We start from the raw sequence: 18,418 nt of genomic DNA on the forward strand, positions 1-18,418 counted from the left end.
GCCTAGTTGGCTCAAAGTGGTATTGAGTCAAAATCTATATGTATTTTCACCTACCTGGCATCATGTGCTCCTTATAGCAGGTTTGGTCGCTACAAAATCATATTTACAGTAGCTAGGTGTTGAGAGGGCCTTCCATTCAAGTTTCTGTTCAAATGCAATGTGTATGACATATTTTGTCACCCTAGTTTTAACAAACATGACCAGATGGTGAGATATGAACTTGGCAGGATGAGGTGAAGTTATGAAGGGTTGTTGGTCAACATTTTCATCCACTTTTCCTTGTCGTGTCTATTTATAGACAGAGAAGGTATTAGAGTTGAAAACCAGTATGCTGGTGTCAACTACTTCCGTCTGTCAATACTTCCGTCTGTCAAGATCCGTTGACGTCATGCTATTGTGATGGGTCATATCATAAACTGGTGGGGGTGTTCATGGTTCAGGTTGAGGTGCAGGAGAACGATTTTGAGCTGTGACAAAAATCAAAAGGGACTTAGCGGCATAGCCACAGTGTTAAGCCTTTCTCCAAGGTTCTTAGTTGACTACGATCTATTACAGACTACTGAGCTGACGTTAGGGGTACTCACTTTGTGTTTGCTCACTCTGTGTGCGCTAGTGTTTGGTACTGAGTTGCGTGGATATCTCCTCATGGCCTCACGTGATATGGGCCTGTTGCATAATCTGCAGATGATCATATGCCTCTGAGTCTGAAAACGGTTATTGTGTAAGCCTGTCGGCGTTTTCCTTGCATTTTTTCTCATTAAATTTTGCAAAATATCGGCGAGTACCTCAATATTTCAAGATAACTCTTTCTTCCCAATCGTTTCCTGGAGTTTCAGAGTCATATGAACGAAAATGAGTGAAAGTTTTAGACAGGAAAATAATACGGACGTCGGCCATGTTCAATGTTTACAGTACAATCAGAAGTTTATGTGGAGGAAATAACTAACAAACACTGTTCATGATGCCCGCCCTCTAGAGGCAGACCTTCCTATATGAAGTACCACATTTGATGCTTTTGGAAAGCTTGACCACACAAAGGAGCATTTTAACTTTTAGAAAATGACAAATTGAATAAGAGGGTATTCTGAAAATGTCAAATACTGAGGAAAAATGCGCAAATATTCAAAATAAACAGGTTAACTGACTGGTCAGCTATAAAAAACAATGAAAATGTTTATGATCAAAAGTTTTTGAGATGCGCACATTTTAACAAATACAGAAATTATTAATATTATAAATATAAGACCAAACTATTTTTTCAGGGATGGGACAGGTTGGAAATGAGGGGTGAGAGACAAAGGCACTCCTATTGCTGCATGTGGATGCAGCCACACCATTTCATTTACAGCATACTTAATCACTGTGTTGTGTTCAAGTTCCATATTGTACCGACTGTCATACAAGGATAACATAAGCAAAGCAAATCAAATTAGAAAAGGATCAATGTTGTTGTGTGGATTTTGCTTAACATGGCTGATTTTAATATTTCGCCCTGTATATTTGGTATCCGGCAAAGGCATATTTTGATGTAAAGTCAAAATTAACACTACATTGCGGACAATATATGTTACCGTTTCTGCATGAACTTTTCTTTTTTAAATTATAGTATAGTAGTACTTTGAACAGATTAACAATTATCGTGATGTCAACCCATAATTTTACATCACAAAGACTGTAATTCTGTCAATTTTTTTTATTTTTCAGTCATTTTATAAATTTTGCACTGAACAAGATGATTGAACAAATTGCAATGTTTGAATTTGTAAACTCAAAGAATAAAAATCCTTTGGTCACAGATTAAATTATTTTTTGAAAAGAAATTTACTCTTAAACACTTTTAGCATATATTCTTTACACGGTCATGTATTTCAAGGAAAATATGCCTATTAAAAACAGTAATTTCTTCACTTTCAATTTTTTTTCAATACTATGACAATTATCAGCCATGAGGTTTTACAAACACAAGACCAGATAAGCGTTTTCATCATTTCCACAGGACTCTTTGGAAAATCCATTAAAAACAGTTAAAAGTAACTTAAAATGATCACTTGGTATACATTTAATTTACAGATGCCAGGTTGTGTATTTCACATGCACTCAGGTCAGTAGGGAAGTGCGTCATTACTATTTTGGACTGTTAATTCTTATTTCTGAATTATTTAACTTTTTTTCCACATTGAACTATCTTTAGGCAGTTTATACTGTAGCTTAGAATTTTTTTGATTGATGTATTTAATCATCTTTTGGGTTCTTTGGGTCCATATCCCACCTCATGCCCCTACATCATCAACTATTTACCAACAACTCCATGCCAACAACCAATTACCTGACCTGGCCACACATTAGAGAAGGTACAGCGTCATTGACGGTATTTTTTCCTTGTAAGCTGTCCAAATGATATGGCGATATGAAATTAGGGCTTGAACACAATATTGTTCCTTCCAAGATATTTACTCAGGATCTGCCTGCTGATGTACTATTGGGGGGGGGAGGGGGGGGTCTGTCCGTGGTGGTATACAAGGACATACAGAAACACTTAAACTGTAACAGTGACATCAGACATCAATCATTTTACAAGTATGCTTGATTTATTTTTCTGTGTTCCGTTTTCATTTTGCTAATTGCATTAATGTCAGTAAGAATGGTGGCTTTATTTTGATATCAGGAGACATTTGGCCGAGGTTGTTGTCGGTCTGTGCAGCACAAATGGTGACCTTTTCAGCCAGGCTCATTCACCACCCACTTTTTGCTCAACTTTTTCACAGAGGATTGGCAATGATATTTATTTTCTTTCTTCATGAAATCATTCAGAACAGGATCAAGAGTGTCAAGATGGACATGATAAAAACAAAACTATTTGTACATGTCAAGTAAACATTGAGGGAAGATGATGAGAATCACATTGCTTTCCATAGACCACAAGTGCTGAAGCTATACATGTATGCAATATGTGCATGTCTATAGTCATTCATAAGATTTTGTCTCTGGGCCATGTGATGTGGTGACCTCCTTTCATGGTTTCAACTGTGAGGCTTGTTTGTTGTTCTTGGAAAGAGTATGTATGTTTTTGTGCCCGGATGAATCGAGGTAGTGTGCACATCTGCCAATGGCTGTTCCTGTTTTCCAATGTGGAGATGTCTTCCAAATGTCGATCCACAGAAACCATCTCTGTGTTTTCCAAGAGATAGAACAGCCAGTAAGAAACATAGTTACTGAGGCTGGTCAGTTTGACTTACATAGGTCCGGATTTTTACCTTTCTTTTTCTGCGCCCTGTTTATGGATCCAGGGTTTCAAAGTTTCTCAAACCCTAGAAGGTCATTTTTATAATTAGTTTTTTTTAATGTTTACTACTGTTTAAACGCCCACTCAAAATAACACAAAATATGTTTTATTGATTAACAGTCAGGCGGTCTTTCAATGATGAAGTGTTTTTTAAAGCAATTGAATATTCAATCAGATATGACATTTTTTACTTTCAAATTGTAACTATGTTTTGTTAGAGTGTTCTGTTTTTACTAGTTCATTTTTAATGCAACATGCGTGTATTTGGTTAGCCCAGGCATTGAAGCAGGAGAGAGTAGATTGATCTTGTGCAGGCACGCTTTTTTTTTGTATTTCCAGAAAGGGTAATTTCATTGCGGAGGGTAATTGCCTGTCACGGAAATGTCAGAGTGCATAGAACTTCTGCCGTGATGAAAGGTGCAGCGAGCTATAAATAGCCATATGCCAAGCATTTGTTGGAAATGAAAGAAAAACGAATCAGTGGCTGTTCTGGATCAAGTTCACTAAACATTACAAGCGAAGGTCAATTAATTAATGTGTATGGATGTGCACTTGTGCACAAGTATACATGTACATATACCTGCTGGCTTTGTTATTCTGCATAACTGTTTTTTTAGGTTGCTTCGAAATTCCAAGAAAAAATTTATCAGAGTGCAGGCCACATCTATACTCTATTCTATATATATTCTATAGATGTCCATGTTCATCTGTATTGATATTTGCAGGTAATATTAACATGTATGGTGTTTGTTGTGAACGTAATATATTGCTTTTGTGTGTATCTGCGCATTTCATTCTCTGTGGCTAATGCATGTCAAGCTTACGACCCTTTTGCTGTCATGCTAACGCTCGTGTATGGCCACTAGAATTTAGAAAACAGTCTAATTGATCCATGGAGTGTGTGAGTGCTCTAGGCTATTATTAACATATATTTTTGTTTTTCTACATCTCACAATGTTTATAATGATATATTTATAAATACATGATTATCAAGTAGTAAACTAACTTTAGCTGTTTTTGTGGCCTTTGCAGTTTCACAATTAGCAACAGGTGGCGACAAATATCACGTCCGTGTGCATGTAAATTAGATTGTAGCTGTTCATTTTGATGTGACATTTGGGCTTGTTTGTGGAATTCATTCTGCCAGTGGTACAGAAGCGAAGCTGGTCAACAACTCCACCTTGCCTACTGTTAGCACCTCCCAGGAATTATATATGACACAGAAACTTCATAGAATTCCTGTACGATAACTACCATACTTATTTTGCCATGTGCATATTTAGCAATATCAAGGATCACATACACACCCTGTTTCACATCAATGCCTTGGATTGAAGTTTTACTAGGTACATGTATAAGGTTGGGGACAGAGTGTATGCACACAGCGTGAGAATCCAGGAAAACCCTCTTATCTTAGTGCATACCCCTTTGCTTTGTGGTCCCTGTCTTATGTTTTGCAATTCAGTAACAATATCCACTGTGTCTTTCTATGTTAAGTTATGTGGGCATACTTTAATCTGTAATGCACCAGAAGAAAGCTTGTTGCACAACAAAGTCTATACTTCTGCCAATCAAGTGATGTTATGTAAGGATAGAATCTCATCGATTGCATCTTATTAGATGGAGGGAAGACAGGAGACTGCCTTTAATTAATATCACACAGAGTTCAATATAGATCAAGGGTACAGTAGTTTTACCATGCGATGTGGTGCACAGCGGTTGTTGGTGAAATTTAAACACTCCCCCCTCCCCCCCCCCCCCCCCCCAGTACCGGTTTTCATGATTATATGAAATCAGAAAATGTTAACAGAAAGACAGTCAGTGTTAGCTGGAAAAAGCAAGGCTGATTCAAGGAATGGCTACATGTATCTAAATTATATCTTTAATTTTTTTCAGATTCAAATTCAAAAATGTACTATATTAATGAGTTATGTATAAAATAACAAATTTGAATTTGAGCCTTTTCACTTGATAAGGATTATGGTTACAGTAGCTTTCTGTTTATCACAGAGGGTAACTGTCACTTAACTGCACAGCCTCATGTCCTGATGCAATTTAATGGAAAATTTATTTTGAGTAAGCATTTGCCGAAGGCAGTCACGATGAATGTCTTCTTTCAACCAAGAACCGCAAGTGCTCCGAGAGAGAAAGCCCCGTGTTTTCATCAAAATATTAAAAATGTCCTCAGTTTCAAATATGTGAGCGTCCTCAAGTTTGACATTAAAACACGTCTCAGCAAGCATCTCAATTTTAAGGTAGCGTTCGCCTTGAAAGTGAAAGACATAAAACTTTTGCTCAAAATTTCCTTTGAATGAAACTTTCAACCATTCAAGAATAAAAATCAGGGGTTACCATGCAGAGCGTGGTACTAGAGAAAAAAATTATATGATAATACTGATATTTTAGATTCAAGATGGCGGCCATCCCTGCGTTAACTCCCAAGGAGAAAAATAAAATTTTTGATTTTCAAACAGTGAAGACAGTGAAAATTTGTCTTACTCCCAGAGCTTTAAAATGAGTCCCCAAAATATGGCAGATCAGAAAAGAGTTGTAACAAAATGATTCCGAATATATCTGTCCCCAAGACCCATTCTATCTTAAAATGAGGATATTGACACTATTGTCACCACACCAGTAGAACTCATACCCGGTATACTGTGTATTTGTATATCATATGATGTGTTACGTCATAATCTGGGCTGCAACTTGAAGGACAGTTTACAAGGAAAATGAACATTGATTTATTACCAGTTTGTGTATTTTTGGTACTTCCTGTATAATATTGTTGTCACTGGCTTTGACCAGAAGAGAATCATTTAAACATCATATCATCACTTATCCTTTTGTCAACTTATATCATACTGCGTGTATTGCCAGAGCCATATATATGTTGCATGTGACTTTCTGATGAAGTTTACCAAAGGCAAATTTATTCCATTTCAACTTGTTTCTGTTTGTTAGTGAAATGTGGTGTGAACAAAACTGCAAAATATTTCCAACTGCATTGAGTGAACTATTCTATGATTAGTCCTCATTACATCGAGTGAAATGATATCAGGGATATAAATATTTTTTTGGCCACATACACCATTTCCTGGTAATTTTGAGCAACTAAAGTCTCGTAAAAACAGCCTGTTGCATCGCATGAATCCGTTACAGTACACCATCAGTTTGTGCTTCCTTCAGTGAACAATATCAGTTTTAGGTCATTGGCCACCTTATTTGTTCTCTGAAAAATACATGAAGTTGCATATTGATACAATTTCATGCATTGATCTTTAATGGATTGATATCATCCATCGCGTCGAAATTTTTCTGTACGCAAAATTTCAGAAATCAATCACTCAAGACAGATTGATGGAATATCCAGGTTTTAGAAATACAGGAGAAATTCATATCCATGGCAACCGTTGCTAGGCGATGACAGTATCGTATGTGATAATATGTTATTGGTTTTGTTTCAATCCATTGTGATGTCTTTTGTGATGTTTCCAGGAAAGTAATCTTTCACAGAGAATTAAATAATAATATTGAGGGCTGCAGTGCCCAGGTGTCTGGTACTGACGATCAAAACTTCAAGCAAAGCCTACCTGCTGAGGTAAGCCTGCTGTAGGTATTAGTTGTGAGACTTGTCCACCTTACCCTTTCATTCATATTTTCCCATAAATGTACATAGGTCCACCCATCCCACTGAAAACGACATACTAGTAGTTTGACTGAAGTCATGTGGTCCAAGGGGTTTTGCTCTTCTCAATCCCTAGTTGATGTATCTCAATCCCTGGTTCTCTTGTTAGTTGATGTGTGAAGTGCTTGTTCATGAACAGTTGATCAATCTTTTGTTCTCCATTGAAATTTTTGCCAGCTACAGAAAATGTCCCTTTTGGTTGAGATAGAAAATGGGGCCTTTATAGTAAGAATGGTCAGGATGTAAGTGTGAACTGATCGCAGTGTGTTGTTGTCCACTGCTTTGTGCCAGTTCTTCCTCAGGAACCTTAATTGATTATGTCTGTGATTGAACATGTTTGCAAATATTGGTTTGCCACTGGAGTCTCCTTCAGGAAGGACATAGCTAGGACAAAAACTAACAGAAAAAGTGTATGGCAGAAACAGAGGACATACCAATTTTGCAATCACTGGCTCATCAGATGCTTTCCAGACACACTGATGTATACACCTAGAATGATGGTGTTCTCGTTGTATTGAGAATCTTTGCTCATCTCAAGCCGTCTTTCATAGTGTGTAAATAAATCCGCCACTGTCTTTTGTCCGACTTGTGTGGTTATTTTAGAAGTTTAACTTGGAAAGAGGGTCATACTACAAATAGAGTTCCTGTTTCAGGGAATGGGATTTGTCATACTGTCCATGTTCATCCTGTAATGTACAGGTTGTTCACCCCAGACTTTGTTACTCTATATTTTAACTTTACGCTCAAATGGGAAGTTGAGTTCAGAGGTCGCGTGAGGGTCCCTTTGACGATCATCCTGCAAGCATGGCAGCTTTTCATTGCAGTTTCACTCTCCATAGCAAAAAAAAACGAAACAAAGTCATGATCAATCAACAGACTCACTGAGTTCAAATCATAAAATGGAGAAGAAGAATGTCTGGGTAAAGATGATATTGCTGCTGTGAAAATTTCCAGTGAACCGGGAAACAATCTGACCCACATGTCTGGTCCATGAGCTTTACAATGGTCACTTTACCCCACGCTAATAAACACACCGGAAGAATCTCATCGTACAAGACACTCAATAATGCTGCATGTCCTAAAAAATAGATAAAATAGATAAAAAAGCATCTTGTTTCTGGGCTAGCTGTAAATCTAGTTCATATTAAAGATTCGCTGTTGTTTGGAATGGCAGCCATATTAATAAAATATTAGACTCCATTTTCTGCTGTAATTTTTCACGTCCTGGTGTTGTCAGTAATGACACACACACACACATTTAGCAATGGAAATAGTGATAGTTTGATGTAAACATAGCCAGCACATTGCATTTGCCCCAAGGAAAGAACTGCCCAGCAACATTTCCAGCTCGCAGGTTATGGAAGAGCTCCCTCTATCATTGCTATAGGGCAGGATGTCCAGTAATTGTACCATGTCAGACCGTAGAGAGAATCCTACTGCCTATGGTCTGACTATCGAGGTGTGCTTGCATAGAAGTGTTTCTGCCTCCGCGATCTGACTGAAAGAAGACCCCATGTTATTGTTCTAAACCTTGATGGTACCCTATTATCATGACAATGTCATTAGCCCACTGATTATCAACTATAATACAAATTAGCATAGATAATAACGTGTAATCTAGTGGCAGCTGATTATATGTTGGTGTGAGATCTATTTTAAGAATAATTAACCGCAAATTCATTAACAAGGGACGTTAGATGCTGCTAGTGAGACATAAATAGAAGCATTTATCATTGTTACTTGACATTGTTATTGTAAAGCAGCCCACAATGTGCAGTAGGAATTTCGCTTGGGACGTGTATGATGTAAGAGTACATGTAGATGCAGCCACTACGCTAGCTTTGCGGGCGTATCAGGGATAAGAAGACACCATAGACAAAGTGGACTCAATAAATGTGAAGAGAGTCTCTCTATACTTAATGCCGCTGGAGATTCAAAGGAAAAGGCAAGCAAGATTTTTCCGGTTAGCATTTTGAAAGCTTTCTGGAGTTGATCATGATTCCACCGTGATCTTTCACATGTGATTCATTTCCCTGCATGGACATTTCAGTTGCATAAGACTTGTTCTCTTGCGGAATGCTATACCCCAGTGTCCCGACAGGCGTCCTTGGATGTAGATTGTACAGGCATTGGTGCAATGACAGGTAAACAACAGTTGAAAGCTGCAGAAGAGATTGAGTTAAAGCGAGGCAGTTTTCACTAATCAAGGCGGTAATTCAGAATCTAGCATACATGTCCTTTTCTGTCCTCGTCTGTAAACCACAGAGCTTTCTAGTTTATAAACTGTCAAAGTGGTAGTGAGGCTGACTGTCATATGGACCAGAAATGCAAGTTCTCCTGACCCCAAAATATGTTGTTTTGATTAATTTGATCTCTCACAAATTGACTCTCATTCACCGTGTGACCAGCGGTGAAATGATAGCTTCTCGTACACAGTATGCCAGCTAGGCAAGTATGCTAAACATCAACAGTTATTTGCTCCACATTCTTGCTGTCTTAGTAACTCCATAAAACTATATGATTTAGTAAGACATTTTCTCCCAGTGGCCATTGGATGGCGCATTAACTCTCCTGACAAGTACGGCAAGCTGGTATTCCAGTTCTAGGGTGGAGTTTCTCTGAGTTCTATCCAGGGTGCAGTTCACAAGATGTTGACTTTGGCAGTCTAGAAATAGTGTTTCAACAAGAATAAGGACACCATTTTCAAAATGATTAAAATTCCTCTCCCCAGGGTGGCGCTTTATTTTGGGACAAGGTCAGTGAGGCCTTTTAGGCATACCAGGCCCCCGATTTTTTATAGCCTGCCTTTTTTTTTTCACTCAGCTCAGAATATCTTAGTATCAAATTTCCAATTGGATCATGATGCTGTGTTTACATATGTGGGACACTTGACAGCTTGAGGTGGTCAAAGGTTGTAGTCTGGTGTAATTTTACAATTGTAACTCTGCCCTATTTTTGCCTTGCTTGTACCGTTGAGGTAGTGTGCTATCTCCATGCTGGTACAGTCCAGTGTATAGTGGCTGGGCTCAACTCTGTTACCTATGGTGTGTTCTATAGTTAGGTCTATTGTCAGTGGCCAGTCTGCTTGCAACAAAGGGTGTTTACTGTCTCTTTTCTAAAATCCTGTGCAGTAAATTCTGAATCATTCATTCCAGTGCCTCAGAGGTCAATGACTCCTTGTTCACACCTGGAATTGTAGCTGGTGTGTGCCACATGTGTTAACCATAGGTTGTGGGTTATGGAATCTGTCAAAACAGCTGCGACTCCTATGTCAGTGTATATGAAAGACATCCACATGTTTTACTTGTAATTATCCTCTAAAACCATTTTCTTTCAAGTATCAGTTACCGGTCACCAATCTAGTAATTCTACAACACCCATGGCATACAGATTGATGTATCATACATACATGTAGCATGGAGGGACGCACACTTAGTGCTTGTCTGTCCATGATGTGCCCTCTTCAAAAGCCTTACCTTTTCCAGCATTTGATGATGTTCCATGTGGACAAACTCACAGATCCTAAGCCATGATGCAAGGCTGTGAGGTTGAACTTCAGCTCAACTAACAGAAGGCTAAAATAATATATTCCATAATTTTTTTTAATGTATGTATTGAAGAAGAAACAGCCACAGCATACAAAGGGTGGGAGTGTATGTACAGCCTATTATTGGCCATGGCTGTTCCTGGCTGTGATATCACTTTGATAAGTTCAGTAAAATGATATTCCTAGGCAAGCAGTTTTCCACTCAAAAGGTTCTACATCTTCTCAGTCCCCATCTTAATTGAATGTTAAGTGACAGTTCACGTAATGTGACCACTAAATGAAGCATTTTGACTATTGAGATAAAAGACTGTGAACAGCTGTTGGCCAGTTGTGATGAAATATGGCAACTGCACTTTCTGAGCTATGAAAAATGCATATTATAAGCTAATGGTTACATATATTCTGTCCATTAGGAATGATTCCTCATCACCGTATTTGCATACACAAAGTTTAAACAATACCCAATAATGCGCTGTGTATAAAATGAATGCTTAAATGTCGCTTCTTTAGCAGAGGATGTTTTGTCATGGAAAGTCTGTACATGAAGAAATATTATGTCTGTCTGTCCCCTCTGTTTCAAAAGACAGTTTGTATTTATAATCAATGGCATTTGGTTAAAAGACCATGTAACCATTGGAACAAATCATTATTGATATCAATTTGAAACCTTCAAGATTACGTAAAAAGACATGTCATTGAAAATTTAGTATTTGAAAATATGATTAGCACTGATGTTCTGGATGTCAGAATTGCAACATGGAGTTTTTATACACTGCATGATGGGGGCTTATGAATGAATCCCTGTTGCTCGAGACAAGGTAGGTATGTTTGTCATAAGTGCCCTACTTGTACTGAGGTGTGTCAGCAAAATCCAGTCATTGTGCTTATCGATCATAGCAAAATTGACCTGTACAAGATGTAGATTTGTGTGAAAAGGAGGGCAGTTTAGTGTACTATCAACTGGGTTCAAATCAAGTCACTCCCCATTTACTTGTGGATAAGCTATGCATATTTGTGTGCGACTGTCAACTCTGACCTGTTTGTTTGTTTGTTATCAACTTATCTAGGGTTTCACGAGTAAAGCTTGCTTTGGTCATTTCCTAGTTCACACTGATCCCACAGCAAGAATCCAAATCAAGTGTCAGTCAGGTGTCTCCCTGTTTTAGATTTCAGGGTAAAAAAATAAGCATTTATTTTTGACGCATTTGGATATTACATCATATCTGTGGAACTGTTTCCTAGTCAGGTGCTGTTTCCTAGTTTTCCTATTTGGAGATGATTGAGAGAACTCTCTACCAGTCAGTTCAAAAGTGCCTGCTGTACAGTGCCCTAACCTACACGACTGCAAAACTAAGAGACTTAATAAGATATTGTCGGGTGATGTGTGTGCAGGACAACAGAACAAATGGCGCATCATCTGCTTTGTTTTGGAGTGCGCCAAAATCACCAATTTTGGTTACAACATCTGTGAGGAATGGCAATCTCGTTGCCAGACAAGCTTTTTACTTGTTTTTCAAGACAGGGAGGGGACTGGAATATTTTTTGATACCTGCAAGATCAGGTATATCTTCCAAGACATTACATTTGATGGAAAGCTGTCAAATCTTGTGAAATGACATTCTGTTGTTTCTTCAAATTAAATTCAACAATACCAGGACATTTGATGTACAATGTATTCACAAACATATGATTTTTGAAATCGTGGAGTTTGGTCAGCAGTTATGTACAGTCTTTGTCACATAATCTCAGCGAAATGTTTAAACCCTGGCTCAAAAAGACCCAGGATCGCGATTAACAAAAGTGTTAAAAAGATTATAAGGTGTTTCTTTCTTTTGTAAATTGCAAAAATTATATGAATGTGTTGCTAGACTTTTATATTAAGTCAGAACAGGGGTGGGGATGGGGGTTTAAATATTTGAATATGTGAAGGCATGAATGATATCCGGTGGTAATTTAATTAATACAGTACATGCTGGTATTATGTACAATGCCTCAAGTTTCTATAATGTGAACATTTTACAATAGGCTTTGTTGATATCATTATGCTTTTTAAAGTCAGTGTTTGTTACTGAGCACTGAACATGTCAGTACAGAAGTGGGGAAATTCCTGCACGGCCGCTGTACCTGAAATCATGTTGCAGTATCAGGATAACATCTCTTTGTGGGAAACAAACAAAGATGTAATGGTTAGAAAGTGTCAGGCTGGGTTTTATTAGGGTATGGGTCTTGAAAACTGGCAAGGTTCTCCTCATTTACTGGTTTGGATGGCCCTTGAAATAAATCAGTCCACCAGGTGCATTACCTATAGTCACACAAGTACAGTACATGTGCTCTTGGTGACACAGACTAGTTTAACCCCAATTTTCATGATGTTGTGGAAAGGACGATCACTATAGCAGGAGAAGTAAATGTATGGGTGACAGTGATGGAGCACAGTGAGTTGCTTTCCACACTGAACATAGTCTATACTATTGTGGTAATCCGCTAAATTGAATTAGGTCAAAGTATATGGAATACTCTTTGTCAGAAAGAATAATGCATATTTTCATTATTTCTCCTTGTGTCGACATCATAAAAGATGGCTGAAATTGTGTGTGCTTCTACATGAATTATCGGAGTGCTTTGTTTTTGAACATGTTTTGAAGTGATTGTAGGCGTTGAGTTCTTTCTATGATCAATTGGTACCTGTTGATGCAACTTTGTATGTGACTGATGATATTCTTTGTTCAGATTCTCTGAGGAAATGGCTAGACTCCTGGCTTCACTATGAAACTCCTATAGTATAAACCTTCTGTGATTTCTTACCTAGACTGTTGCTTTCTAAGCAAACACCAGCTCGCTGAGCCTGACTGCACAACGCTCAAAATTAAGGCAGGAACGGCATCACTGAGTAGTCAACTATAGAGGCTGTAGCTAGAGAGTTTCAAGAAATTGCAACCATTACAATTTAGCTTACTGAAACCTATTCAATATCTATTCATTTGGTGTCAGATTTTATATCAGATCGTTATGATTGTTGTAACATGTAATTTAATTTCTTGATAACGGTTCTGTATATGTTGGAAAAACATTACACTTCATAGAGGGATGAATTAATTTCTCATGCTTGATATCAGCGATATATTGTTTTTTCCTGTATCTGTCAAAGAAGGTTATTTTTAGGTCAGTTGTCGTATTTGGAGAAGTGTACAGGTCCATCAGCTGTGTCTGTCTTGCATGGGAGAATTGTAACCTCTATTTAACAGGGACATGTACATTTACATGTACATTTGTAACACTCAGGTGTAGATATTGATAAACACATTTGTTGTTTTCCTACACACGTCACATCCACCTACACAGTCAATATTTACCTCGGCAAGTGACCTGTGTAATATAATTGCTTTTCCGGCTTTTCCTTCAGAGCAGACCGAGTAATACATGGGAAAAATATCCATAAAATTAACGCAGTATTGTGAGACACGTGTTGACATGAGTAAGCCTGAGATTGTACAATTTTCATAGTATAACAAGCTCATATGTCCCAGAGAGCCATAGGAGAGTTTTCAGTAAGTGGAACAGCCTAGTCCGTCATGACGCAAATGCAGGCTGTTGAGAGCACTCTTCACAACCCTGTTTACTTTTGCCTGGCGATGTCTGTTATTAGCACTGAGCAAGTACGTGGGTAGTTGTAGGGGCTTGCATTCATATCGTCTGCTTGCGTGCAGGACTCATTCAGGTGAACAACCGACAGCATCATGCAACTCTGTAGCCGTACTTGAACTCGCAAGGACTTACCTTTCAACAGTTAGAAACACCAGCTCGGCATCCAGTCTGTCCAGAGCCTCTGAGAATGGAAAGTTTTCAGGAGAGGCGACCTTGTCCAGCCAGACAGTATTGGTTTGACCAGTATGCGTACAGGCCCGGTAGGTCCATAGCATAAGATGTTGTCTTCCGTTGCAAAAAAATGATCAGTATTTTGATGGTTTACACATGGGGAACAATGGTTTGACATTGCAAGGAGTTTTTATGCGTGTCACTGCACTGTTCTTTACTCAAATTCTCCAGTGTTGAATGCCTCCTTGAGGGAACGTACACCTATGTAGTCTTTCTTGTTATGATTATTTTTGTTATGGGAACAAGCGATACGTTGTGCCATATCATAGGATTTAGATAGAAATGGAAACCATATCGTAGGACTTAGATAGAAATGGAAACCAGGATTTCAGTTATTGTACTTGGGAGTGTGTTGTAGCACAATCAGAGCACGGTCACCATGGCAAACTGGGTGTACATGCTATGAAGTCAAACAAGTAGGTTTGTAAATGTAATGCCATTCCAAAGCAATGGCTGTAACTTCATGTTGGTATTTGAAAAAAATATATTGGGCTCTATTTTATGTTTGAACTCGTGAAACATACCTTTATGAAATGGATAGAAGGAACAGGAACACCATGTTGAACACAGCAATGGGGTAAAGATAAAGGTATCCAAAACACATGGAAATAAAATCATCTGAAAAGAAGACTGCCCCTCTTCCAGGAAATACATGTTATGACATAGTTTGTGGTAAAGTGCTTATTGAGGAGAGAGTCTAAGTCAAACTGTGTACCATCCTGCCAAGTCAGTAAAATGTTGTCACCAGTCAAAAAGTATTTTCAACAACCTGGTGTGTTTAATATTCAAGAATCTTCTCGTTCTTGGCTTGACTGTTTGCACCACCCCTAACCCCCCCCTCCCCAATCTAGGTATCCCAGGACTTTGCTGGCTATCATACATAGCAATTACTGCATTTTCCTCACATGGCAGGGTAGTGGTCCCTGAATGCCAGCTCCTTGGCAGTCTGAGGGTCAATGCCATTTCCGACAACTTGGCAGGAATCAAGGGTACATGTATACAAAGTCATTATGAAGGTGATCTGGTAGAGGCTGTTCAAAATTGTAGGATGGTATGTGACGTCAAGCTGCAGTGATCTTGGAAAAATATGGGAAAACGAAACTTGGCAATTTTCAATGCAGTATTTTCACCAGACCAATTTACCAGTGACAGTTGTCTAAATAGCCAAGCTTATACACTGTAGACATAGATATCCCTGAGAAGTCTCTTGTGAGTCACCAGATCTCAAATGACACCCACTTAGCAAGATTAACAGAATGAAAAAAAAAAGTAAAAATTAACACACGCTTGTGGAAAATCAATTTAAAAAGAAAACATGTACCGTAATTAATTGATGAATTTGTGTGACTATATAATTAGAACTGTGCCAATAGCACGTACATCTCACTGATCATCAAAGCAGATGGTTAAGTAAAGCGTAAAGAAATGTGTACAGTGACTGTAAATACCAGGTCAGAAAAAGGAAAAACTGAAAAACTACTAAATTTAATGAAATCAAGTACACATGTGACATTACTTGATGCGAAGTGTGGGATACAAGGCAGTGGCAGCATGCTTACCTTTTAATGTCACGTCGGAACTCATAAATGGTAGTTTAGACATTGTGGAAAGTGAGTATTTGGCGTTCTTTCAATTAGATATGACCTGACATCTGTGAACTTTGACCCCAAGTGGAGAGAGAATCAATTCAGCTTAAGTTGTAGTACATGCATATAAGTCATAAAAGGGAGTGGTGAATTCTCAGTCAAAGCATACCGCTGGACATTCTCCAAAATTTTTTTACGGCTAGATTTGGTTGAAACTAAAGGTGTCGAGTGTTTGAATTTGCTCATGAAATATTGCTATCTTGGATGGAATGCCCAGTGAGTTGAAAGTTTCAAACAATGGAAATTACAACTGTGTGGAGGTATTAGATCACGGCATTGCACACTCACCCACTACATGTATCTTTTCTTCCATACTATAACGTTTAGTTTATCTTACAACACTGGTTATAAGAAAGCTGTGGCTAGTTTCTTGATGTCTGCAGGAGGCATGATAATCTGGAAATTAACAACCTGTACAGTAACATTTTCCAACTGCTGACAAAAGGGCATACGTGTAGAGTCATTTAGTACTCATTGCTGGGGATCTTCAGTTTTCATAGTATCCGACATGTACTAAAAATAAAAAGTACATGTCATATTGAATTAAAGGAAAGTTGTAACATTTCTTATCAAGTATTATGATCCAAAGAAGTGATTGAATTATGGAGAATGACAGCTCTTTTATAGAGCTTTTCCCTTCATTATTAAACTCCTTGTGACTGCCATTGCTGATGTTATCCTGTGTACCAAACACATCTTGAAGAAGTACAGAATCTGGCAGGAATTTTTCTAGCACTTTGGGTACATGATAATTGATTATGCCGCCAGAAATTTCTGGCATTCAAAGTAGGCAAGGGGTAAACAAGGCTTGTTGCTTCAGTTTTCTGTATGATCATGAGGGCTGAAGTTGGTGTGGTATTGTTTTGTGATATGGTTTGAACAAAATTGATGTTACTCCTATGAAGACTCATTGAGAATGGACCAATTAGATAGCTTGTGTGGCACCTCTGTTGGCCACCTGACTGACCTGAGGGTTGTCATTGGCTGATCACTTTCCTGTATAGATTTATGGGCAATGTGTTACTCCTCATGGGGAATGCTCTGATGGAATGCCAGTGGTAATATTTGCACTACATATTCACAAAGTGGTCCAACAAAGAAATCTAGAAGAAGTGGCCCAATCACATCATCCGTACCAAATAACTTGTCAATTCTTCATAGGGTGTGCACCAGGTGCACACCTGCTTGCATGACAAATTTTACAAAAAAAAAATACCGACCAATCACACGCAACATTGCCAGACTGCTGTGCATCAGCATCAAGCCTAATCTTCCTGTGTTTTTACACCATGCAAATATGAAAAGCTAACTTCCTGAAATTGATTAACTTTACATCATGTCCTGTTGTTGATGTTATCTCACACTTAATAAAAGAACTTTCAAGACCACCTACAGCTATTCTTCTCCTGGAGTCAATCAACCAATCTTAGTCTGAAAAAATGAACAATTAAAAAAATAACCAATATATTGTAGCCTGGTTAATATCGTGTCTGGGAATAGTAGGTACGTTGTACATGTGGAGTAACCCACTTGATTAAATATTTGGATATACCATTTACTGTAGGTATTTCTCACTCTCACAAATGAATGACCTCTGATCCAATCGACCTTTGACCCTAGGCCCCAGTGAAACATGACATCCTTAAATTTTATAAAAAGAAAAAGCTACATCTAGGGATTTAATGTACTAATGAGAAATCTTCAATTCTTGTGATAATTTATGACTCACATCTGATGGTCTGCTAGTTTGTATTTATGTGTAGTCTGCGTGGAGATTATGCCATTCCACACTGCCCTGCCATGGAATGCTGCATGGTGTTGGTCCAAAACAAAAAAAAATAAGCGGAGGAAAATTGCAATAATTACATCAACAATGATGTTACCTGTTACAATGAGTATGCTAATGACCTCATGAATACTTTGCCCTGGCAACTAGTTTCTCTTTGAAGTACAAGGGGGGGGGGGAAACAGAGATGGTGATTCTCCTCGGGAATGACACTTGCTGTGCCAGCACTCTCAGTTAGGTGTGTATGCAGAGCGATGATGTCTTTTGTCTTGTGTCAATAAAATTACGAGACAAACTCACGAGTTCCAAACAGTGTTAATCTAAATCTCACAAACTTTTCTGCTGACTGAAATTTTACTCTCGTTTTCAAGGGGAACTGAATATCCACAGTTGCAGTGAGTTACATCAGGGAGTATTTTACTGCAGGGCTACCATTGCATGAAGAGACAGTACTGTATATTAATGGCAGCGTGGTCAGAACAACACATATTTGTACTTTGACCCTTGCTTTCAGTTACGTGAGTTGCATATTTCTATGAAACTAACGCAGTGGGGTCCTGTTTCTCTCCTCCTGACTCGGTGCACCTAGATATGC

The 18,418-nt window shown here is 38.3% G+C and overlaps 1 protein-coding gene across 9 annotated transcripts in view; it reads left to right on the forward strand.

The window, feature by feature from the left end:
- Positions 1-18,418, forward strand: part of LOC139140856 (histone deacetylase 4-like) — a 102,930-nt gene that overhangs the window by 3,239 nt on the left and 81,273 nt on the right. For 2 of the 9 annotated variants that reach the window (XM_070710318.1, XM_070710320.1), the window contains exon 1: positions 14,174-14,420. The exons of 4 other annotated variants lie outside the window; for them this stretch is intronic. In XM_070710318.1, coding sequence (XP_070566419.1) covers positions 14,348-14,420 — 73 coding nt within the window. In that variant the 5' untranslated portion in view covers positions 14,174-14,347. Of the gene's footprint in view, positions 1-14,162; positions 14,421-18,418 lie in introns of those variants that run through there. 3 more of the 9 variants (XM_070710319.1, XM_070710326.1, XM_070710317.1) reach the window with 2 other exon arrangements.

Source organism: Ptychodera flava, chromosome 9 (assembly GCF_041260155.1).
Source record: "Ptychodera flava strain L36383 chromosome 9, AS_Pfla_20210202, whole genome shotgun sequence".
Taxonomy (NCBI): domain Eukaryota; kingdom Metazoa; phylum Hemichordata; class Enteropneusta; family Ptychoderidae; genus Ptychodera; species Ptychodera flava.